Here is a 26,278-nt window from a genome sequence, read left to right on the forward strand (position 1 = left end):
TCACTTTGGATAAGAGCACCCGTTAAGTGTAATGTAATCGTCCATCAGGGTAGCGCTTTGATGCATTTTCAAGGGAGCTTTGGTCTGGTGGTTCTGGGAATCCCTCCCAACTACCGGTACAATATCTTAGTACAGTGGTTTTCAAAGTGTGGGCCGAGGACCCCTGGGGGGCCGTGAGAGGATGCCAGGGGGGCTGCGGCAGGATAGCAGGAAAAGTATAGCAAAAAAAGACAAACAATTTGAATAGATTGAGTAACTAAAGTAAACAATGGGCTGTCCATATGCTGCCAGCTGTTTGAAAGGGGTGGACTGATGGAGGACTGTGACTGTGTTATCATTTTCTTCTTTACAATGTTTATAGGTGTGACGTTTTCTGTAGAACTTGAATGGGCTTAAGAATGCACCAATTCGTCTATTTAGTTGTGAAAGTGGGAGCACAGAAAAAAATAGCGTGGTATGGCCCGTGTCAGGAGGGGCTTGGCTGGAATCTAACGGCAAATGGGGGGCCTTGTCATAGTAAAGTTTGGGAACCCCTGTCTTAGTACATCAGCTGGACAACCAATCAGATCAAAAACAGAACTCAGATCAAAAACAGAACTTGGGGCCCAGGCTTTTTTGACATTAAACCTCTCTCTCTCTCACACACACACACACAGACACACACACACACACACGCAGACTTGTACAGGGGACAAATAGCTTTATTTTACATTGTATATAAATTACAAACAATGCTTAACAAGTGTATATCTAGATTCTTAGGTCATGACTTTCACATTTTCCTTTTTTTAATTTTATAAAAAAGTATCTATCTTCTATACAACACTGGAGTTGTGCGTCAACAAAAATGTTGTTAGGAAAAGAAATTATGTCATCCAGTAAAGGTCCAGAACTGCTTAGCAGGTGTAGTCTAGGGGGGTATTCCAAGAGCATGGTTAGGGTAGGTGATAGACCAAGTTAGGTTAACCCACAGAAAGGGATAAACCTAGCTAGGTTCACCTACAGAAAGGGATAAACCTAGCTAGGTTGACCTACAGAAAGGGATAAACCTAGCTAGGTTGACCTACAGAAAGTGATAAACCCAGAGCCATACAGAGGGAGAGTCGGGCAATCTCCACTGTGTCCTAGGGCCGACTTCTGCATTAGCAAAATTAGCTGTTTTAGCGTCTCGGAACTGTTTAGCGTTGCGAATGTTAGTGCCTAGAAGTGGGCGTAGCACACAGCAAATGCAATGCGATGCAGTGCAGGGAATATGACAAGACTCGCTATTCGAAGTAATAACTTCTGATAAACATCACAGAAGGTAAAACTGTTGTGATTATCATTACCGAGACAGTTGATAGTTTACATATTTGTGGTGATTACCCCGCAGTATAGTTGGTTAGTCCTTATTTTTTGCTTTTTATGTGGTGGTTCAATGTTGAGTCTATGGAAAGACAGCCGCTTTAGGCACGACCTCGATCTCGTTGACAGGCGGGGCTACAATTTATTTCCTGGTCCTCCAATCGCGTAACTCTCCCCTCTGTATGGCTCTGGATAAACCCATAGAGGTAGAAAATAATACTAGAGGTGACCCCGCCACCCTTTTTACGGCAATCTGTAGCGGCCATTATCTGTAGGTAGATCAGAGAAATGGAAATTATCGGAGGCTCACCTTCAAAATTGGCTTAATCATGTGAAAATGTCCATCAATACACTATACAAGGACAATAGTTGAAGTGTGTTGCTAACTATGTTCATAAAATATATAATTAGATTTTTAAATGTATTTTATCGACTCATATGATTTAAGTAGATATTTACCCTGACATTTCAAATCTGGTCTTTGATTAATGTGTTACTTCATATTCACACAGTTTTAGTCAATTTTTCGACAGAGGTGGGCGTGTTGTCCATTGACTTGCATTGCCTGAAGGTGCCTACACTACCTACGGAAGTTGGGAAGCTCCATGTGCCACTTCCCAGTGCTGTCGCAAATTGCCGTGTCACCTCTAGTGTTAGTTTCTACCTCTATGGATAAACCTAGCTAGGTTGACCTCTATACATGGGTTCACAGTGTTTGTAAACACAATGTTGTGAGGAGGTTCAAGACACTGGCAGCCAACCTCGTGAGCATATGTTTTGACCCGACAACGGTTTCCAACAATCAGAGGTTGAGTTGTGCGCAGCTAGGTTCACGCAGCCAGGGGAAAACAAACATTTAGAACACATGTATAGAAACCGGTAAATCTGCTAATAGACAGGCTACAGGTGTCATGTTTGTAGTAGAGATGTACAGGATCCAAGATCCGGTTCCGGATCCGGCAGGATAATAGGGTTTTTCAGATTATCCGGATCCGGCAGGATCTTAAGCAGTGGATCCGGTATCCGGCAGTTACCTAAAAATCAGGATCTGGGGCATCTCTACTTTTTACGCAGCCTACGCTTTTCAGTCAGTCTTTCACAACCCCAATCGCTGCATGGAGTGAAAACCTTTTGGAAGCGGCCGTTGAAGGCAGTGTGGCAGTAAGCCAATGAGTCTTAAGAATAGTTTGCGACAAAGTAATAAAAAGGGCCCACGTGTGCGAGTTGGCTATGTGTTTCAACCCTTACGTAGGATCCGGTATCCGGTTCCGGATCCGGCAGGATCTTAAGCAGTGGATCCGGTATCCGGCAGGATCCTAAAAATCAGGATCCGGTGCATCTCTAGTTTGTAGATGGCAAAAATCAGTACTGGGTCTTTCTTTAGCTGACTTACTACTTGCACAGCTGGTATTCTAATGAACCCTGCTCTTGGAATATACCACCCCAGATGTTACTAGCATCTTGTTGCCATGGTAGGCAGCTGAGGATTCAAGGAGATGCGTGTGTGGGTGTGTGTGTTCGTCTGAGACTCTTGTCTGCATAGTGGCTGAGAGTAAGCGCAGTTCAGAGTAAATGGGCGGGACCCACTGCAGCCAGAGTTACTGTGTAGGTCCAGACCCAAATGACCAGTGTATAGTTTTAGTTGTTTAATTTCAAAATGTATGCAGTCCATTCACAAATATTATCTTTTTCATAGTCATAAGTAAATTCATAAGTATTTCATATAGTATTCATAAGTAAATAATCTAATATTTACTGGTCAGTCCAGACAAGGTTTTTCAGTCAAACGTGTGTGACTGCTGATTCAAAATGAAGGATTTACACTGAAAGGTTCCACAGCATTAATTCTAGAAATGAACGAGGGCCTTTTAAATAAAATTACGAACTGGACAGTTAAATTTCAAGGATAGCTGATAGGGGTCTGAGACGGCAACGCCTGTGCAGCATGTTTTTTGTCACATGTATGGCTAGGGTTTGCTTCAAGTGCACGTGTTACTGACAAACCAAAGGGTAGGTTCAGGTAGAGTTGGGGATAGATTAATCTAGATAGAAGAGACTTGTTACTTTGTTTTGTTGGAATAATAAAGTCTTATAATAAAGTCTTAATGCACCTCTATTAGGATGTTTGACTTAACTGAAGTGAACTTTCCAAGGTTTGTCATTGATGATAAACTTACAAAGATAATGAATTAAATAGACCTCTGCATGGCTTCTTATTAACCTATTCTTAACGATTAAAGGTCCAGTGCGTACTTGTTTTCAGTAGTTTGTTTCCAAAATGTATGCTGCCCATTCATCCATCTGATTTTTACATAAATATGCACAAAACCTACATTACCGGTAACTGGTCTACTCTGTTCAGAATAGGTTTTGCAGCCAAAGATTGTTTATGACAGGTGATTCAAAATGGCACAGTGGTACAATGGTAAAAGTGTACATTTCCCAGCCATTATCAACACAAGAGTATATACTAAATAAAAACGATGTGAGTGAATGTGCAGCATACATTCTGGACATTAACTACTAAAAAATGTACACAAAGATGCTCTTAGGTTGCAGTGTCTGTGTTGTGATCTGGTCTTCACTGTCAAGGACAGTAAAACAGAATTCCCCCTACTTGTCATAAGGCATTAAAGTAAATCAATGACTTTTGGCAAAGAGCCTGAGAGTGTACCGAAGTGATGTGCTTCCATTCTGTGACACAAATGCTTCACATTCACCCCGGGTAGTTATATTACAAGACTCCCCGTTCCAATGCACAGGACTTGCTATTAGACTTAATAAGCACACACACACACACACACACACACACACAAACAGTTTATCCCCGGCAAATGCCAGCCGCCGGCAAAAAAACAGTCACACACCCTTAACAGCACAAGAATTGTGGCGGGGAGAAATAACAGAGTTAATGAATGACGACTGATGAAGTGCAGTTAAAGAATGACTGTGGTAAATTGTTTGGATTAGAAACAAGGAGAAACGTGTAGAAACAAGGAGAAAAGGCACTCAAAGGAGAAAACAGTCTTGTGAGTCATGTGAATAGCCTTGTGGTTCTCAACCCACTGAGCTACAACACACCAGCACGGCTCTCACACGCGTGTCTGTCCCATGTCCACATTGGTCACACTGATGAGGCAGTGAGACCCTGGACCTAAAAATAATATTCAACTGGGCGGAAGGGTTCTCAGGTTTTTAATATCCAGTACTACTGATGATTGAGGACTAATACATGGCCCGGCCAATCACTTCATCATCACACGCCAGTCAGATGAAATCGATTTCTTCCAAAGATTTATTTTTTTCAAGTGCCGTGTAAAAGAGACAGACCAAATGATTAACATATTGCATGAGAGAGGCATATGGGCTCACATTCTGCTCAGTGAGTATCAGTTCATCTCCCTCAAGACTGTTTTTGGGGGGTTCACTGCCATTAGTGAGTTTTTTTTAACAGAAGGCTGTGTGAAGCAGCAGCCCACAGTGCCCCCTGGTGGTCAGAAAATTAATTTTGCTCTCTACTGTCAGTCTTGGCTTGGGATGGGGCCCACATCTATGTTAATAAGAAATTCTATAGGTCACTGAGCCCTGCATTTTCCGGTTTTGCAGCATTTTCTAATTAGAGTATATGAAACCTGAACTGAAATTACTTGTGCAAAAAAATTGCATTTCTTTTGCTGTTAAGTAAATGTATAATCTTGTACACACACACGCACACACACAAGCACGCACGCACATATTTACACATGATTTTTGCTCAATAAAATCTTTAGGTAATTACATAGTCACTTATTATCTGTCAGCACTGCTTCAAGTAAGCTCTTGTCAGCCACTCCTACCAGGTAATGCTGTAGGGTGTGGGTGGGTCATAGTTTGGTTGTCCTGTCAGTATGAACCCACAGCAACCCCCACCCCATCCCATCTCACCCAGAGGAATAACCCATACCACTGGTAGAGGTGGGGTGGGGAATTGTGCTGAAGTCCCCTGCTCTCTACATCTATAACACCCCTCCTCTCCCCCATACCCACCCACCCTACCACACCCCACCCCCATCAGTCCTGGCCTGTCCAGTCCAGCGTTCCCGATAGTTGATGAGGGTGCCCAGCACAGGTCCCTGGGGGGGCTCCCGTCGCCTCAGCCCAGCTGCACTGGTGGCAGCTCTGGAGGCTGAGTGGTGAATCGCGGGTCCAGTTTGGGGATGAAGTTCGGGTAGTCTCTGGAGGCGTCCGTGCCGAAGCTGTCCAGAACTCTCCGGTTCATCGTGGCAAATCTACAGGGGGTGGAGGAAGGAGTTATTCCACAACATTTGTTTGTCAAGGTGAGGGGGAGGACTGCCAACATTAAAGACATTTGGCTATCATGATTAGACAGGCTAGCTTGAATATAATACGAAACCTCACAAAATAAATAGCTCATTACATTTTTAAAGCAATAACTTTAAAAATTGGGTTCAAGACAAAAAATATCCTTTAGGAACCTAGTAAAGGTGGAAGACTAATATCAGCATACTTTCTGTTATCGGCCACCCATATTCCACTTGAAAATAGTTTTCATTCCTTTGTCTAAATACATTAATCCTGTGTAGTCTGTGAAGATTGCCGTTCATCCAGGTAACCAGTGTTGAGGGCTATAGAGTGCACAAGGCTTTTTAAAAAGAATGTAAACTCACGCATACACAAACACACACGCAGGCACGCATGCACATGCACACGCACACCTTATGCAGAAAAACAAAGCCACAGACCTGCCCTGGGTGAGTCGGAGCAGAAACTTCCAGTAGGACGGCCTCAGGTTCTGGACCTCCATCACGGCCTGATGGAAGAGGACTATAGTTAGTCACGTGACCACCCAGTCATGTGTCATTTGACCTCGCCAGAGAATTGACACTGGTGGTCACTCCCATAGGTTCCCATTGCACGTCAAAAATGAGCAATCATGGGCAAGTAATGAGAAAGAAATATGAATGGAAACGAATAGGGCTAAATGAGGATTTTTTTTTTCTTACTACAAATTTCAGTCCACTGACTCACTCCTCCTTACAGTTCCCTCCACACACCTGCGCACCATGACAGGGCATTTAGGGTTGTTGGCCCAAAACTTTGGAATTCTCTCCCACTGTCACTTCGTCAGTGTTCTACACTGTCTACTTTCAAATCTAAGCTGAAGACACACCTTTTCACTTCTGCTTTTCAACCTCACTGACAGGCACTTCCACTTTATTTTAATTATTAGTTTATATATATATATATATATATATATATATATATATATATATATATATATATTTTTTTTTTTTTTTCCCTCATTTTATTCTATTTTCAAACGCTTTCCACTTTTTCTTATTTAAAGACATTTATTTTTATTGTACTTTTATTTCTACTTTATTTTTGCATTTTAATTACTCTCCTATTGTTAATTCACTGAAGCTTTGTTATACTTTCCCTACTGTTATGTATTTGTTTTGATTGTAAAGTGTCCTTGGGTATTTTGAAAGGCGCTCAAAATAAAATGTATTATTATTATTATTATTATTATTATTACAAATTTCAGTCATCAACCTCATAAATACTTATGGTTGCTATTATATAAGAGAGAGGTATTAAGTTATGTGGGTGTTTTGTTTTCCACTAGGTCAGAAGGTTTCAATCTGTACTGGCTAGCATTCTGCTAATATACACAGTATATGCACAGTATGTGGATTTGGACGTTCATAAATGGGAAATCTTTCTGCTGGGAGAAAAATAGTACTGTAGCATATGCAGACAACCCGTGTTTGAATCTGGTTTAAGCTATTTCCGACCCTACCCCATCTCTCTCTCTCTCTCCCACTTACTTCCTGTCATGTCTTCACTATCCCATCTGCGTTAAAGGCATAAAAACCAAAAAAACCCCCAAAAAACATTAAAAAGTAATGTAAATAGACAGTGGTGTGCTTAGTGTGGGCCTGAGCTCCAGACTGTGTTAGGGCCCATACTCACGGCCTGGAAGCAGATGGCTGTAGAGATGGCGTAGATGATGGTGTCGGCCTCCGAGAAGTAGGGGAAGCGGCCCGCCTCGATGCCTTTGAAGTACATAGTCTGAAAAGGACACAACAGGAGGCCGTTAGTCTGCTTGAATCATGCAATTCTGAATACAGTACGTAGGGCTTTTTTTGTTTTGTTTAAAACATTTGTGTTGTAAGGAGGGACAAGATACTGGCAGCCAACCATGTGAGCAGTTTACAACAATCAGAGGTTGAACAGTGCGTAGCCTGGGATTTACAAACGGTAAGTCCATGTATAGTCTGCCATGAACTCTGAATAGGACACAATCAGATCCCTTACGGCTCTGACGCTTCAACATGGAACATGCATTTGGAGTCCATGGTCTACGAACATGCCATATCACCACAAAAAGAGATCCAGTTGCATACACCTTTGCTATTCTGACAGAGCCAAGGTGCTTGCTCCTGAGCCACTGACGTATATATAGGGATGCACCGATACCACTTTTTTGAAAACCGATACAAGTACGAGTACATTAATGTGTGTACTTGCCGATACCGAGTACCGATACCGATACCTTCTACCACCAAAATACAATGAAAATAAATGCATGGCCTTGTTTTTTCCACCTGTGATATTGTTATTGTCCATTTCCATGTAGATTTAAATGTTAGTAAATGTATCAGGTGGTACTTTTTTCCATGCTGCCTTCAAGTCCACAGAAGGTGACAAGATTTTGCATTGTTTTGTGTAATAGCAGTATCGGTCCTGGTATCAGCAAGTGCTTGACGAGTACGAGTACCAGTATAATGAGCAGTATCGGGTGCCGATACCGATACCAGTATCGGTATCGGTGCATCCCTACGTATATACAGTACATGGACAGTGTTATTCTATTGTAGTCCATTCATCTGTTGTTGAAGCATCCATGATGGATCTGCGGGCATTCTTCCGCCCTACATGTCTGTTTTCGTTCCTTAGCAACGATGAGAACCAAAGTTAATAGGACAATGGTTGCGTTTGACTGTCAATCAAAAGAATTCTACCTGTCAATCAAGCCAACTAACAATGCTCATTGGTCATTTAAACACTTTAAATAGCCCTCTGAAATAAAGGGTCAACCCCCCCAAAAATATTTTGCTTGTTTGAAACAGACAGGAAACTACAGTTTGCCCGAAATAGAGAATATAGAATCGGCAAGAACTGGCAAGGAGATGCACTGGCTCAAGTCTCCCATAGAGATGAATGGGAATTGGTGTTTTTTAAATTCCCCAGTTTCCGGGTCTAGTCCCACCCCCTGCCGTTGCTTCACTTCAGAAAAGAACCCACGGCGCCCCCTCTATTCTGTGTCAATAGGCTCGGTCGTGACGACGCAGTAAGATTTTTGCTAGGCAGTGGGCATGCGCACTTTGCCAGTTTGATGCATTCTGGTTAGAATTTTCTAACCACAATGCATCAAACTGAATGCATCAAACTGGCAAAGTGCGCATGCCCACTGCCTGGCAAAAATCTTACTGCGTCGTCACGACCGAGCCCAATGTCCTGAGCAGTTCGCCAATGGAGCACACCAAAACCATCATGTCAGCAAGAGCAGGTAGCTACACCCGGTATTTGCTGAATCGGAAAACCTCCCCTGTTCAGTCTTCGCACTTACATAAGACAAAACCAACACCTTAAATCCAGACTGTAAACCTTTTACGGCAGTCCAAAGTTCCCTTGTGCAAAGATGCCTTGTTATTTGGCAATACTCTGCCTTTTTATGAGGAGCTTGTGGTGACTCTCACAGCCCCTTAGAGCGGAAAATATCCAGGGCAAAAACTGACAGAAGTTCAGAGTACAATTAATCCATAATCCTGTTTGAACTGTTGGCAGGAACACATGACCTTGAAAATGTGATGCACCTAAATCAACATCCTTTTCAAATTTGTATTGGCTACCCATGTTTTTATTCGGGCACTGAATCAAAAATATGTTTTTTTTATAAATTAAATTTCTAAATCAACAGAACTCCTCAAGACGGAAATCAGAAGACAGTACTATGGATTGATCTTCATCATACCAATATTTTCTTTTAACCTAAGGCACCTGCAAAGAAATGCCTACGCCCTTTTCAGGAAAAGGCGCCCCCAGCCTTAACATCCCAGCCTCCAAAGCACAGAAAAACAATAAATTGCATTTAAAAGCCAAGACCCTCATCTTGCATTAGAATGTAATGAGCCTGAATGCTCATGGTCAATGTTGTGTCAGCATCCAGCATCAATGGGTTAAGAGGATTTTTCCCCGAAGGAACTCATGATCAAGATATTTTATTTGAACCATTTCAGCAGCACATCTACCAGATGACTCACTCAGCACCTCTTGGAAAAGCGTTGATCTCATTTGCAGGCGTGAATGCAACACTGAAAAACACAAGCTGAATATATACTGCCACCCCTCTGCTGCACATGCACATGACAGCCTTGCCAATGCACATGACCTATGACAAGGGCTCTAACTCTTAAATTAAATTACCTTTTAAACTAAATTAGCTTTTAAATTAACCTCAATCATCAAGAAAGGCTAATAGTCGCTTAGTAAACTAGCCCCACCCGCCAGCAGCCAACATTATTTTTGCCTGCGAGTGGGTCTAGCCTCGGACAATGCCCCAGGCCCTGAAACTGGCGGACCCATCACAACGCAGGAGATTTGTTTTGAATCTTTGGATGCAAAGCGGACAGGGTTTTGAGGGAGAAACGACAAAGCGTTGCCCAATAGGCACAGACACGGTTTGAAAAACAACGGGCTGTTCCCATCAACAATCTTCCGATGTCTCATACTAAGTAGAGTTTTTGATTCTTGTTAACAATCCTCTCCACAGTTGGCAGACATGTTACCCTTAATTCCTAAATTTGCCCCCAACCCGACCACAACCTCTGTATTTTTTAAGTACAGTGTGCCCTCTTGTAAGTCAGTTTAGATGAAAGCATCAGCTACATGTAATGTAATATAATGCAAACCACATGTGAGTGTGCAGGTACTACTCGCCTCCACCAGTTTGGAGAAGAGGTACATCGAGATGGAGGTGCTCCTGTAGAAGAACATGGAGATGCCAGCCAGGAATCCTGCAGGAGTGGGGGAAGAAGAGTCGTGGTGAGGGCCAAATGACAATAATAAGCAAGTTTGCATGTCTTAATAGCAACTGCAACACATCATACATTTCTAGCTTAAACAGCTTGATTTCTTGGGAAAATAAGAGGTATTTGTTTACATCCTTTTAGAAGTGTACTGTTACTTGAGTCACTCTAGAGTTACTTGTTCAGCTGTGCATTATGCTGCTTCAGTCGCTTCAGCTGTACTTGTACAAGATTTGATTGAGCATTACGTACCGGCAATCAGTGCATGCAGCTCATCATCAAGATTTCTTACCCAGCGTAAGAAACAACTTGTACCCTGAAAAAGACCAAATTAAGTGGTAGGTTGATAACCTTCACAATATCAACAACATTCCATAAAAATATACAGAAGAGAACACAGACAACAGTGAAGTAATTGGTGGGCATAGAGAATCATAAAGAATCCTTGGTAACACTTTATTTTAGGGATACATCTATTAGCACTAATACATACAATGTTAATGCCTGCATAAGTACCTTGTAAGGCATGTACTAAGCAAATGCTAAGGCCTACTAGGTCCTTACTAAGGTTAAATTGGTAATAAATCCCTTATTGTGCATGAACAAGACATTTGCGAATACATGCCTAACAAATGTTTGATTTTGCTTTGAACATGCCTTACAAGTTACTTATACAGGAACATTGTATGTATTAGTGCAAATAGATGTATCCCTAAAATAAAGTGTTACCGAATCCTTGAAATAAAACATTCTAAATCAAACATGGATATGGAAAAGAAAACACTCTACACATTTTATCATTGGCCCATTTCCAAACTCTGCAAACAATCTGATGTGTATTTATTTGTAAGATTAGTATAAACAGATATGTGAAAAGTTAACAAAAATAAAACCATGGTCACTGGGGAAGGGGTGCACACTAACCATTTTCCAGCTGACTAACCCCATTAACACTAATTCCTGGTGCTAGAGGCAAGTAAAGTACTTGTCAGAAAATACACCATCTAGCTCACAGAACAACGTAAACATAACTACATAACATCAACATGACGATAACTACAACAAGCATTCGAGTTGTCTTTTGAAGTTCACACTCAACAATTACTATCAAAAGGCTTTCTAGAATAGGCTTCCTATCGATTGCTTCTGCAGATATTTGAGTGACATGACCTGTAACATGAAAACAGCCTTAGAAAGAACACTGAAAACCAAAGCAGTTCATATCTATAGTATAAACAGACCCCCCCCCCCAAAAAAAAAAAAAAATAATAAAGAAAAAAAAGAAATCAAGGTGAAACAACCGTTGTTTAACATATTGCATCACAATTATGAAACACTTTTATCCAAAGCTACTTAACAATGGAAAATCATTTGGGTGTTATGGCTTTGGGAAAAAAAACAATTAACGGCTTGTGGCTGAGGCAGTGCTGCCTTGTACAAGCTACTTACAAAAAACAAAACAAAACAAAAAAAATGGACATGAATGTTAAAATGGGTCTAATAAAGGTTTACAAAAACATCACCTCGTCAATGGCTCGCGGTTTGGCACAGATTTACCTTGTATAAACATGTCAGGTAAAAGATAAAACCTTCTACATGTCTGATACAAAAGAAACGTGAAGATTTGATGATATAACTTATAATGAACATCGTCTTTATTTACCTTGTATATGCTAACAAAGGAGCCGAGGAAGGCCCCCAGCTGGAAGTTCTCCTTGTTGTAGAGCAAGGACAGGAGCCGGGAGGGCTTAGTGAAGACCTGGCGGAACGCTGAGGGGACCTTCAGGAAACACTGGATGAGGTACCCCACACTGAACATGCGGATGAAGCCCTGTAGCAGTACAACACACAGTTGACGATTGTGGAATAAAGAAACAAAGAACAAAGCATTTCAGTGTTTCAGACTCCTCACTCGAAAAGTACTGTTGCACAGTTCGGCTGCACTCAGACACGATTGGATATTACAGAGACATGTCATGCACTTTGCTCTTCAGAGAAACACTGGATGAGGTACCCCACACTGAACATGCGGATTAAGCCCTTGTTGAAGATTGTGAAGATTGTGCACATTCCGGGAAAAAGGTGCAGGACAAAGCTGACAGTAATTTTGGAGTGAGGAGTCGACACACTTAAAATAATTAACGCTTTACTTTACGGTACAGTATTTACTATGTACTTTCTGTGTAACAACAGGGTAACAGACAGAAGTTACATGGTATCTAACGGGTAAAAAGGGGGTAATTACAAAATAAATACTATGTAATACACATATCTCAAGAATTACTATGAAACTACTGTGTATTTTCTAACCATCTAATCATCAAATTTCTCTGTTACCTTGTTGTTACCCAATGAATGGTATTTACTTTGTAATTACCCCCCTTTTACCCATTAGATACATGTAACTTCTCTCTGTTACCCTGTTGTTACCTAGAAAGTACACAGTAAGTACATAGGGTAACTGTACCGTAAAGTAAAGCGTTACCAATAATTGTTTTCCCTTTGTTTCTTTATTCCATGGCAGGATAGGATGATGTTTCGACTGCTGTCTTCACTGTTGACACACAGTACAGCTATACTAAGACACGAGTGGATATTACAGACATCTCGTGCACTGTGCTCTTCAGAGGGAAGATGCCACACAATCTTGTCCAATGCTGAATTTATTTAAACAAACGTTTTGGCCGGTGTGGCCATTCTCCAAGTCTCAAGTGACTGAAGACACCCTCTATAAATTGTCCTCCCTCAAAACATGTCACAGACTTTAGGAACAAATATTTTAAATGAAGATGCACGTGCAAAGACCCACTTCACAGACGTGTAAAAACCCACTTTACATAAATGTGCACACACACGGACAATCACACAATGTTGCTCAAAGAGCTTCTTCGTGTACTCGTCTCAGACAAATGGAGTGAGGAGTGTGAAGGTCTACTGAGTGTAAGTGTTGTGTGGATGAGATGAGGAAGGTCTTACTTTGATGCAGTATGAGATGCAGTTGTCATGGTAGTGCTTGCAGCAACGGTGCCTGGGCCCACATTTACACCTGATGAGGGGACACACAAACAGCACGAATAACAGACGTCATACATACATACTGGAATAAATGCATACTCTCTTATAGGGTTTTCAGGCCGACCAGAACGGAGCCCGTGGCCGCACCAGTTCCGTTCGGCACTAAAGTGCTTATCTGCGAACCGCCCGAGTTCATACCAGGCTCTGAACTTTTTCAGCACATGACTGTGTTAACCGGATGAACCTGCTGACGACCGTGCTGTCTTCACGGTTCGCCGGGGAAAAACCAAGTATTTTATGGTTTGCATTGCGAACCAACTTTCCGGTTCGCGGTTAGGTGCAGGAATGGGCATGGTCTCAGTCGGCCTCAATGCACCCATAGTGTCAAATGCTGCATGTGAATCGTGCTGGTCAGCCCATGCACATCACATTTTACACTACATGTCATGCCCCATACACCCTGTACATCCATTCTCAAATGAGAAGAATGAATGTAGAGAAGAAGAACAAATCATAGAACTGTTGCTGACGGTCACAAGGTTTGCAGGTACACATGACTACCCTCATCACCACACTGGTGATTTTCAGGCCAACCAGAATGGAGCCGGTGCCGGCACCCGCACCAGTTACGTTCGGCACTAAAGTGCTTATCTGCAAACCGCCCGTGTTCATACCAGGCTCTGAACTTTTTCAGCACATGACAGTGTTAACCGGATGAACCTGCTGACAGCCACGTTGTCGTCACGGTTCGCAGAGAAAAAACAAGTATTTTGTGGAGGCTAAGATCTGCGGAATGAACACGACGGCCGGTTCGCGGTTAGGTGCGGGAACGGGCACGGTTCTCAGTTGGCCTGAATGCACCCATAGTGTCAAATGCAGCATGTGAATCATGCTGGTCAGCCCATGCACGCAGCATGCATATTGTTCACAGATGTCATGTCAGTCAGGTCACATCTCATCACATTTTCTACACTACATGTCATCCCCCATACACCCTGTCCATCCATTCTCAAATAAGAAGAATGACTGTACGTAGAGGACTCCAACCTCACCCGCTACACCACACAAACCTTGTGCGTGACCTCCATCAAAGGCACTGCCCGCAATCCACCCCCCACCCTGTGTTAACTTGTGGAAGGAAGTGACTTGTGACTAAAACAGTATTCCAAGATTTCCTGACTGCACTACCCAGCTGAGCAGAGCAGTGCAGCGCATCAGAATAAAGATTGTGTGTGTGTGTGTGTGTGTGTGTGTGTGTGTGTGTGTGTGTGTGTGTGTGTGTGTGTGTGTGTGTGTGTGTGTGTGTGTGTGTGTGTGTGTGTGAGTGAGTGTCTGTGTGCGTGTGTAAGCAGTCTGCAGCAGACTCTTAAACAGCTTGTGTGTGCGAGTGTGCGTCTATACACGCGCATGTGTGTGTATGTCAGGTTATAACATCTGGCGGCTCCACACTCACAGGGACTCCACCAGTCTCCAGGTGAAATGTGTGTGTGTGTGGGTGTGTGTGTATGTGTGTCTGTGTGCAGTGTTAATTTCGTGACGAAATATTTTTGTCATAATTATCGTTAACGATTGTTTTTCCCCTGACGACACTAAAACGATGACGAAAAAGCAGCATGCGTTCGTACGAAAAATATTACGATATTGATATATATTTTCGTCAAAAAAATTCAAATGTGACTACAATACCACCGGAGACGAAAACCAATAGGAAGCATATCATTTTCATGAAATTTCCATGATAATAGACCGCAGATGGCTACTCATACCCTTTTCCTTTCTTTGCTCACTTAACCGGTCAAGCGCCAGTAGGCTACTACAGCCGCCTGGGCCTGCCTGTTCTAAGTGCGACGCAGCATAGCCTACACTCTGAGCATTAGTCTGCGCCACCCAGGCAACCAGTCCAGTAGAGATAGGCTACCTATTGTTTGTGAGTGTGTGAGTGTGTGTCAGGTGTTAACATCTGTCTACTCCACACTCACAGGGACTCTATCAGTCTCCAGGTGAAATGTGTGTGTGTGTGTGTGTGTGTGTGTGTGTGTGTGTGTGTGTGTGTGTGTCAGGTATAGGGCTGGGTATCGTTTTGTTTTTTTCGATACGGTGCCAATTTCGATACTTTGGTTTCGATACCGGTGCTTTTCGATACCGTTTTTCGATACCTGTTGTTTTGAAGTTATCTCGTTATGAAGAACCCATAAGATCACAAGTAGCCTAGCATTGTGCATACGTTGAGTGCATTTCAGTCATCTTAAAGAATGTTATTACAGATTACTCAATATATATCTTCAGTTCAAATGAAATATAGAAGATGATTTCTAAGTAGCCTAGGTGTTGAGTAAGTAGGCAGGAGTACAGTTGGATGACAGTTAGCTCAGCAATCAATGAGGAGCCTACTTCAATGCTATGTAGCCTACTATTGTCATAATCTCTAGGCAAACCTAGGCTAGGGCTATTGTTATTTCACAAATTATTACTAGATAGCCTATTGCAGCAAATAATCACGTTGTTACTAATTTTCCACCAAAACCCAAATCAGCCATGTAAATTATTTAGTAATCTCAACATCATAGAGCAAAAGAGCATTAGACACATACACACTTCCAGGTGCAGGTTGCTCTCTCTCTCTCTCTCTCTCTCTCTCTCCTGTCTCTCTCCTCTCTCTCTCTCCTCTCTCGAAGCTTCTGCGTATTATTTGCTTTTGAATTCACGTAGCTACACGCTCTCCTTCACCTGACCGCTTGACTCATACATAACCTGCAGATTGGGAAGACCAGACATCCCAATGAAAGTCCAATAAGTCTCCCTGATATTTGATAGTGGCTCTCCGATGCCCGTGAGTCAGATAAAGCATTCCTGATTTTAGACTATGCAAGTTCGAGTTTTTTCAATTGCCAATGCGGGAAAGAGAAATAGCCTATAATGACTCGTGCGTCATGCGTGGGGTAGCCTACTTGAAATAGATTACGTGCACTTCGTAGGGCGCCCTGCAAAAGTCCTGGGTAAAAAAAAGCAGGCAGTTATATACAGACTGGACGACAGAAAGGGCATTGACAAACAATGTAACACTAATTTGCAAATGTGTTGGTCGGGGTGTCCGGGGTTGATAAGCAGCTCCCTGTAATACGTTTTTGGAACTTGGGATGTCTGGGAGACGCTATCTTAACGCTGTCTTAACGCATCGCATGGAAGGGATGTCGAGTGGGTATTTTAGCGCCGTTGCCCTCCGCGGGAACAAGTTTCAAATCTCCGCACTTTATTAAACCCCTTAGCGATCGCCCAAACATTGATTCTTATCAAAACTACAGTAGCCGTGCGCAAGTGGAGAGGAGAGTGCACACTCAAGGAGGTTTAAAACGACAGCATCAGAGGAAGATTGGCGCGACGGTAGTTCTACCACTATTATCATGACTGCACAAACACACACGTCTTCGTTGGACAAAAGGGTTGTTGAACATGTTTCAAAATTAACACCTCACAACACACACAAGCCTCAACGTCAACTGTACAGGACTCTGCTGATTGAGCCGCGCCCGCGCCAGGCACTGCCCGAAGAGACAAACAGGGCAGCAGCGCATATAGGCCTAATCTTCTATAGAGTTCAAGAAACACTTACTAACAAATACAAATTCATTTCAAACAATATTTTTAATGTCCATTCGTCCATGGCTTGTAAATTTCAGCGCAGCTTTCGGCTCTTAGCCTTGATTTGGTGCGTTAATGTTTCGCCAAGTCGTGTTGCCGTCTTTCGCAGGGACAGCTTTATTACAAATGGATAATCTGGCTCTATTTGCGTCCAGTCACACGAGCAAAGTTTAACCACACTTCAGATCCAGTGTTTCCCACAGAAATTTTGGAAACTATGGGGGCAGCCGGGGTGTATTTTGTCCGGGTGAGGGGGGGGGGGGGGTGGGTCTTCTCACACGGGCCTTTTTTTTTGGGGGGGGGGGGGGGGTGCGGGGGGGCTTTGTATTCTTGCAGCGTAAATGCAAAACGGCAAAACAATGACTACAGTATGACATTGGCGCATGGAGAAACTGTAGGCCTGGGCCTATATTTCAGCCATTTATAATTTTGAGGAATAAGGCTACATAAGATTTTACCCATGACTTGTATAATAGTAGTACATTGTCATTGTCAAAAATGCAGTACAGTGAATAATTTCTGTTTACAACACAGTTTCATTCGTCCCTCATGCAGGGGTCTGGGAAACAATAAAACAAAATAGGAGCAGAGATAAGAATTTAAGAGCACTGTGAAATTGTTAACGCATAGATAAAAAGGGTCTTAGAGGGTAGGCTATGCCTTTTCCCCCACACATATCTGTAGGCGTACACATTCTACATGAGGGGTGCTGGTCACAGGGCCAGTTTTTTCCAAATTCCTCCCATTAAAAGGGCTGAACAACATATTGCACATTTATGTCTATATTCACATTCATTACACATTAATTTCTATATGCAGCCCGATGTCTCCTCTGCTGTTTCAATGAAGGTCTGTCACCAAACTCATTACAACTGTAAAACAAATCCTAGGGAGTGTTAGTAAACTCATCCCAACTGTCCCTTCTCTGAAGGTTTTTTTTAAATTGCTCCCAAACCCAAGTAAACTACAACAACTTGACTAGGCTTTTGATCCCTGTCTTTCAAGCACTTGTGGTTCTCTCTATAGCAGGGGTGCCCAACCTTTTTTTAACCAAGATCTACTTTTGAAGTTGATGGTCTGCCGTGATCTACCAAGTCAAATTTAAGGATGTCAGTATGAAAATTTAAGACCACCATTTATTAATCACCATTATTATGAACAAAATGTTTTTAGTAGGCTACTATGGCCGTATCTTTTCAGTGTGTTTTTAAAGTGTGTTGAATAGCCTATCTTTACAAAGCAATGCAGCACTGATAGTATGCAGAGATAATTTCAGTCATACACAAGTCATAAACAACTGAAACAATTTCAAAATGATAAACATTTGGAATATAAAAGGCACATAGGCCCTATTTCTAAAATATGATGAAGCATTATCATGCCTTCAGTGGTATAGGCTACAAATTAAAAAGGGCTCAGAAATTCACCATTTGTTATGGGTAAATAGTAGGCTACTAGAGAGAGAGAGAGAGAGAGAGAGAGAGAGAGAGAGAGAGAGAGAGAGAGAGAGAGAGAGAGAGAGAGAGAGAGAGAGAGAGAGAGAGAGCAACGAGAGAACTCATTGGATTGGTTAACACCCCTGTTAAGAGTGACTTCTTCTATGAAGGGTTTTTTTTTTCAGCTCTCTGGGACAGTAGCACAGCAAAGGCTTTCTATTGTGAGTTTGGCCAATCGTTTTGTCCACAACTGAAGCAATAAACAGCACAAATTGAAGTGAATTCCATACATGTCAACAACTAACATTTCCCTTACACGCGGCACGCGATGTAAACGCAGTTAGCGATGATGCATGCGGCGATTTGGACGAAGATCCTCGCATATCGGCGTGTCATAACGCATCGTTGCGCACATGTTCTGTTACGTGTGCACACATGAATCAACTGTAATACCCTTACGGTCACTTCCTAATGCTTTCCCCTCATTCTGTGTTACCGTGGGACTACTTATCTAACCAATACAGAGTCTATAGGATGTATTTACTCCAGGAGGAAAATGCGAAGGAAATTCAAAATCGTAATTCAAATCGTTTTTAACAAAAACGGATATCGTTTAAAAAAAAAAAAAAAAAAATTAAAAACATTTTTTTTTTTTTTTAATTTTTTTTTTTTATACATTTTCGTAAACTATGGCGGCCAAATTTAAACTATGGCGGGCCGCCATAGTTTCCTCAATGTACGGGAAACACTGAGATCTCAGCAAGTCTATCAGGGCTGCAACTATCTACAACTGCAACTACAACTAGGCCTAACTGCAACTAGCTACAACTAAGTTAGCCTACAACATATCCTCACCGACTGTCAGCTGTTACTTCGAGTAAACAATCGCTAGTAGCCTACTTTTTGAATGAATGAAATGTCTCGTGCTCATCCCGCCCACCCAGGTCCTTTGAAGCCAATCACAAATGACAATTTCACCTGACTACATGGCTATTGGTTCACAGATTTACTATTGACACAGCAGGGACTATTGAAACGCACAAAAGGTATCGAAATAAGGCACCGTTTTTTTTGTTTTGTTTTGATATTCGATACTATGTGGCTTTTCGGTCGGTGCCAGGACTGGACCGAAATTCGGTACGCAGCCCTAGTCAGGTCGTAACATCTGTCTGCTCCACCACACTCACAGGGACTCCAGCAGTCTCCTGGTGAAGGCGGCGATGGTTGCGCGTCTTGAGGATGGTGGCGGCGGCGTTCCTGATGTTCCTGGCGCTCCTGACGTTCCTGGTGTTCCCTCGATGGCTGCCTGCCCCCGGGACTCGGACTCGGTGCTGCTGCTGCTGATGCTGGCTCGGTGCTCCGCAGCCCTGGCGTACGCCTGCTCCGCCAGGAAGGAGTGAGTGGGGATCTCCTCCTTGCCCACGATGAACCTGCCACAACAGGATATTGGTTACAGTCCCGAAAGCACACAACCACAACAAGGTATTAGTTACAGTCCTCAAAGCACACCAGGAACACAACAGGGTATTGGTTACGGTCCTCAAAGCGCACAACCACAACAGGGTATTAGTTACAGTCCTCAAAGCACATAACCACAACAGCGTATTGGTTACAGTCCCCAAAGCACACCAGGAACACAAAGCACACCAGATAGTCATGATTTTAATGGTGGTTTTTAAATCATGGTTAAATGGAATAAAAAACACGATTTTCGTTTAGTTTAAAATGAGGGCGCTGCTGCATAGTCCCTCCTGTCGCCAAAGGGGGCAGTGGAGGAATTCTGGTGTGTCATGTATTTAATATTTTAAAATTCGATGTTGCAATGATAACAGTTTGTGTTTGTTTAAAAAGTAGAGCAATAAAAAAAACCACAGGAATTTTATACTAAGTAGCACGCATGTCCACACAGACTTACTTCAAAGCTGAGAAAGCGAACCCCTTCAAGCCATCTTTGCACCTAGACAAAAGAAAGACAGATGTGTGTTACAATGTGTCAGGTCTGATGATAATTTCGCACACAAATTGAAATTAGTTTGACAAGAGTTCAACTAATCACACTCTCTCCGAATGACTGTAGCACATCCTTCTGGGATTGCACCCAATGGGAAGGACTTCAGGGGAGCAGAAAAGATTTTAACAATCATGTTCACCGGGCGACATTTTCATAGCTCTGCGAAGTGGAGGAGTGACAACTATGGCAGGTTGCAGTAAGGAAATCATGTGTAACCACTGTTTCTGCGATTTCAAGTGTGTTGTCAAGTCACCACCCCCCACCCCACCCCAATCATTCACATCATAAACACAGCATGGATTCTATCCCTCAGCAAGGGTACCAGGTCTTGGGCTCCAATCAGAGAGCGGGGAGGGGTGGAAAGGCAAATGACTGCCGTTTGTTTGAATAGATATAACTGGCAAGATTGGCTATGGGCGATGGGACACATTTGTAACACCAAATAAACGACCATGGACAATCGGTAACCACACCTAGGCCTAGGTAGACTCCAGACTACTCACTTGTGAGATCATCTGGTGTTAACCAGGCAAGTTCAAGGCCTCCAGGTAGAGTTGGGTAAAGTAGTAGTACTCTTACAAATGTAATTCAACAGGTGGTATGATACTACATGGTTTCAGCGCTGTAATATCATGCTACTGGTGTTGTTATAACATGTTTAAGAGTACTTCTACTTCATACCACTCTGTACTTACTCACCGAAAGAAGAACATGTAGAGGGAGGCAGTGAGGCAGAATAGGAGAACCTGGGAGAATAGAGGACAGGACAACGACTTCAGACTCTACACACATTTCATTACATTTCTTAAAATGTTAATAACTATGGAAATATATGAGCAGTTCACAAGAATTTAAATATAATATAATATACCTCTCCATGTCTGATTGGTTTAACGATTCCTCTGGTAACTGCCATGCGAAACACCGTCTCTGTTGCCTGAAAGTAAAAAGAAAAATCTGATTAAGTATTTAAAAATAGAAAACTAATTGTATCCAATCTGTATTCAAAAATCTAGGGAGTTTATTGAAACAAAGTGAGATTTTATTTACAATTTACAGAATCGAATTACAAGTTACAAATATAATTGGAATGTACGTAGAGCTATGGTCTATTTATGTTCAATATGGCCCAGAATCACTATATTGGTAGATCAAAGCCCAAAACAAATGTGTTGGTCCAGTCCCGGGCCCATGGTCCGTACCAGGTTAGCCATGTATATGGTTAGGAGTCCTCTCCTGTGGAAAAAGAATAAAGACGGTCGGTGTGCAATTCTATGCTAAGAATAGCTCATATGAATTTGGCTTATGAAAGACAGGTTCAGGGTAAACAAGGGTATACAAGTACAAGTACAGGGTATACAAGTGCTACACGTAAACAAGTGCTACACGTATACATGTATACAAGTGCTACACATAAATATCACAGACTAATAAAGTAACGCTAACTCAAAGTTCTATCTGTCTGGGTGCCAATTGGAACAATTATCGAATCCAGGATTGCACACTTGAAGTCCTTTTTTAACATTCATTAATCATTATCGAATAGACCTCACGGTCAGTCGTAACACTGTTCTCCCATGGAACAAATGTTAAAACAGGATTTCAAGTGTCAAAATGCTCTGACTATGCTCTGCCATGGCCTAACTGTAGTGGACTGGGTTACTATGCCGGCAACCTGAGTTCGATCCCTCTCCGTCTCTGTCTCCCCACTCATTTCCTGTCTCTCTTCCACTGTCAGAAATAAAGGCAAAAAGCCCTTGAAGATCTGACTTCAAGACATCAAGTTCTGTCAATCAGAACTTGAATCAGCCTTTGTCCTGCACCTTGACAGGAGATGTGCACATTTTTTTCATCTTATCTGAACCCAGGACCGTATTACAAGGAATGCCCCCCCCTCATTTTTTTATACAGTTCTACAAAGGTCAAATCACTTCTTCACATAAAAGCTGTTTTTGTACCGGTACTCGACTTACAGGTCAAGTAGAGGTCTAACTAACTGTAAAATTCTGCAGGTTGAATGCGTGAAGCACGCAGCACAGTAACCCTCACCTGCTTTTCCGCTCGATGAGGATGGAGATGTATGACGCCGGCAGGGCGGCCCCGAAGCCAGCCGACCAGGAATAGAAGCCACCCAACAGTCGCCTGCGCAGCACAACAACACGCCATACATTACATTAAGCAGCTCTTTTCATGGTATTTAAAGGTTTGAATTGCTTGAAGAAGGTCAGTAGACCGAAACTTTGCATTAAACCATGCAAATGTGAACAGTGTGCGGGAGCTTTCTTTGCTTTATGGTATTTAAAGCAAATTTGAAATACAGAGCATGGGTGGCAAGGGTGGTTAACAACAGCAACAAATTCTGAGATACTTCCAACAAAATGTGAAATGCTTTCCACGACAATGGTCATGGTGGCTATGTTTTCAATATGATCATTCATGCAGTGTTGTCTGTGAAGTTGCCATGTTTGCAAACCAGATCAAGGCTTGCAAATGTGTGGCAAAAAAAACCTAACCATGTGATTGCCAATGTCAACAAGCATTCGTAATATTGCATTAACATGTTTGGGGAATGCAGCTACTTCCTATGTCTGTACAAATAAGATGGCATTGCCTGAAGTCCTCAGCTCTAGGTGTGAATATTATACTAAATCCAATAATTCACTCAATATCCCAAGGTGGAAAGAAGGCAATATGTGCTGTAAAAAAGTGGCTTGCAATCACTTTGGAGAGACTGCTGTGATGGGAATACCATACAGTAATAGTGGACTGGGTTTACATGCAAGCAAAGCATCAGGCTCAGGTGAGATGGCCTTACCTGAGGATGCAGAAAAATGCAATATACAAGCCGCCATTGGCCGTGAGGAAAGAGGTAGACTGAAGGATCTCAGGTAATAGTCTCTTCAGGTAATAGTCTTTTTTCCTTCTCCTGAGTATCGCTGCAATCTGTAATAACAAAAAATGTTTTCGTACGTCATTATTCAAAATGAAACAATACGCGGCAGGCAGTGTTTTGTCAGTGTGGGATTTCTGATGATGGATACATTTTGGAAACTACAAGGTGACGACCTGGAGGAGACAAGTGAAAAGGATCAGCTTTGTCAAACAAGCTCGACTATCTTTTGACGGCTGTCACAGAGAATGTCATTGAGCCCGGAGCGCACTTAGCACATAATCAGGAGCTCTAGGTCAGTATAATTATCGTGAGCCTCCTTCGGCCGCAGAACTTTTATCAAAGTTCACGAGATGGACTGTGTACTTAGCTCCCGTTAACAAACACAGTGATCATAAAGCTGAATGTCCAGTGTGTTCACATCAAACTCCAACCCCAGGCTTAAGACAGGGGAGTTTTACGGGACAGTGAAATGCTTACATGGCTAATACATTTCGGTTGTGTCCCACCACCACCAATGACCACAAGTCATACAGCTAATTACAATGTCACAACATACCGGTTAGCTAACGCTCCGCTTTCAACTTGTCCCAACCCATAACTGCTAGACATTTAGGTTCCCGGTAACAAAAGCTAACTAACTAGGAAGCTAGCATACATAGCATAACAGCAAGCGTCCTTGTGGAATGGTGTGCGATATTCCGTACTTCCGCTGAAAAGTGCGATAACTCACAAGATATAATGGTGCATATATTTTGAATGACACCTCCAGGGCCCCCGCCGTAACTTGCAGCGTCGATAACGTACACGAGGGGTTCCAGGTATGCCCGATCTCATAGCAGTTGTGCGGTATGCACTTACTAAAAGCAGCCATGTTTGCAGACTACAAGAGCGACTTGCAGGCACCCGTACAAGCGCGCTCACTCAAGTCCACACGCGCCACACCAGCCGATACAAAATAAGGGAAAAGGTCGAGCTGGGGTTATTGGAGGTCAATAATGTACATGGACGGTATAGTGTGCGTGCGTGCGTGCGCGTGCATGCGTGCGTGTGTTTTCGTACGTATGTTTACAATAGGCTACATAATTGTAAACATACAATAGGAGGGTCCCATATTGTAGTTTGTACCAGAGTCGTTTGTACAAGTAGAAGACACAACCAAATAGCCTACTTTCATTGGGCCCAACACTTAATCTTATTTTCAACAGATAGGCCTACCTTTCAATATAGATAGATTTCATGTTTACTAACAGCGCGCCTGCGCACGGCGACAAGGGGCAGAAAGGCTTCTACGGCCATAGAAAAACAGTATACAGCTCTGTTAAAATCTACGTGTGTTACTTTTTGTTATTTTGCTAGTTGCTCTTTTTAAAATAAAAAACGGCCGGTACACACTCTCCCGACCCATCCCCAATCGTAATTTTGCCACCTACAGCCTTTCCTAGGTCTAGGTTTCATGATAAAAAGGCAGGATATTTACAGTGCTAATAGCATTACATCTGAAGGCTGCCATTGGGCTGACACCACACTGATGTTGGTAAAAACGTGCTTGATCAAAGGTGACAACGTTTCTTCTCCGATGTTTTTGTACACTACATTGAGGAAAAGGGGGGAGTGAGCGAGAGGGCAAAGGATCTTGCTTGGATGTAAAACGATCATTCATGTGCCATAACAACTTGCTTACAACTGCAGGCAGTGTGCTGTTTGTGCTTGGTGCAGACTTGACGAGATACAAAATGTAAACATCTGCTTGTGCAACTTTTGCCAGATAGTGGTTCATAGAATATATGTTCATACACTTGATTAACCGGCATTTCAACGGAAAGGCGACCGTACCAAATAAATAACCTGGTGAATTTGAACATCTAATAACTAATAGCTACACGTTAGCTAGCTAGCTAGCAGCGAACGTTAGCGTGTTAGCTGGACAACTAACCACTACCTCCAAGTCAGACATGAGTCTCCCATCTTACATAAAATGTAAATTTAAGTTGAAAGGGGGGTATTGTTGAATATATGACCTGACATATAAACCATTTGAAACAGTACAGCTTGCTAGCAATGCAACCTACCGAATCTCAATAAGCGTTGCTAGCTAGCTAGCGCGCTACATTACCTGGACAAAATCAGCCCATTTCTGATGTTGCATTGCTACTAGATCTCAAGACTCTACTTGTAGATTAATCTACATTTTGTATTTCAATTGTAAGGAGATGAAAAACGGACAACAGATCTATAATAACTTAAACATCTGTGTCATAACATTGCAATCGTTTATGCTAGCTTTCGCTAGCTAGCACCACCACTAGTGTGTGAGCTTGCTAAAGCAAGTTACCAGTTTTAAAACAACTAGGATCAAATTACAGTTGGAAGTTGGTAATTTGGTTATTAACAATATGAATGCCCTCTCCAGTGTATAATCAATATCATTAAGACAGTGCTAAAGTCTGTTACAATAACAATACATCAAAATGCTATGGTGCAACAACCTGCTTTACCACAAAAAACCTTTAAACTCATTAAAACCTACATTTCCTAAAAAAACGGATGCCCTGTGCAAGGTATACAAATCATCCCGATCACATAACTAACTCTGCAAGTACAGTTGAAAATAGATCAGCATCTTAAAATCCCACTTTCTTAGACAAGTTATCCACAGCGTCGATAGAAAACAATATTGAACTGAGCGGCTTTCTGCCCCTCGCATGCGCAGTTGTTACCTTTTGTTACCGTGTGACGTTGCCTGGAAATCTATCTATAGCCTATTCATTATTATTAAAATTAAGTTGACATACTATAAAGTATTTACGATTTTATCCTTTTCAACACATGGTCACCGGAGCTGGTA

The 26,278-nt window shown here is 42.3% G+C and overlaps 1 protein-coding gene across 3 annotated transcripts; it reads right to left on the reverse strand.

The window, feature by feature from the left end:
• Window positions 1-690: 690 nt before the first annotated feature.
• On the reverse strand, window positions 691-24,317 carry tmem135 (transmembrane protein 135). 3 transcript variants are annotated; one of them, XR_010035476.1, is made up of 16 exons: window positions 24,164-24,317; window positions 23,356-23,483; window positions 22,590-22,682; window positions 21,743-21,776; window positions 21,412-21,477; window positions 21,240-21,286; window positions 20,445-20,486; window positions 19,717-19,959; window positions 13,416-13,485; window positions 12,103-12,270; window positions 10,692-10,755; window positions 10,351-10,427; window positions 7,321-7,419; window positions 6,087-6,154; window positions 1,082-5,612; window positions 691-985 (listed from the first exon to the last, which is right to left on the reverse strand). XR_010035476.1 is itself a non-coding variant. In XM_063203006.1 (15 exons), the coding sequence occupies exons 1-15, from the start codon at window positions 24,302-24,304 to the stop codon at window positions 5,477-5,479; spliced, it is 1,476 nt and encodes a 491-aa protein (XP_063059076.1). In that variant the 5' UTR covers window positions 24,305-24,317; the 3' UTR covers window positions 691-5,476. The 3 variants fall into 3 exon arrangements, 1 of the variants encoding a protein (XP_063059076.1); XR_010035475.1 differs by having other exon boundaries at window positions 691-999; window positions 1,032-5,612; XM_063203006.1 differs by having other exon boundaries at window positions 691-5,612.
• Window positions 24,318-26,278: the final 1,961 nt, after the last annotated feature.

This window comes from Engraulis encrasicolus, chromosome 7, assembly GCF_034702125.1.
Source record: "Engraulis encrasicolus isolate BLACKSEA-1 chromosome 7, IST_EnEncr_1.0, whole genome shotgun sequence".
Classification (NCBI taxonomy): Eukaryota; Metazoa; Chordata; class Actinopteri; order Clupeiformes; family Engraulidae; genus Engraulis; species Engraulis encrasicolus.

Coding starts and splice junctions, on each gene's coding strand:
- tmem135 (XM_063203006.1), bottom strand. CDS start 24,304: ATGGCTGCTTTTAGTAAGTGCATACCGCACAACTGCTATGAGATCGGG. Junction 20,487..21,239: donor CTCTACATGTTCTTCTTTCG/GTGAGTAAGTAC, acceptor TCTTTTGTCTAG/GTGCAAAGATGGCTTGAAGG. Junction 5,613..6,086: donor CTCCGACTCACCCAGGGCAG/GTCTGTGGCTTT, acceptor CACCCCCTGTAG/ATTTGCCACGATGAACCGGA.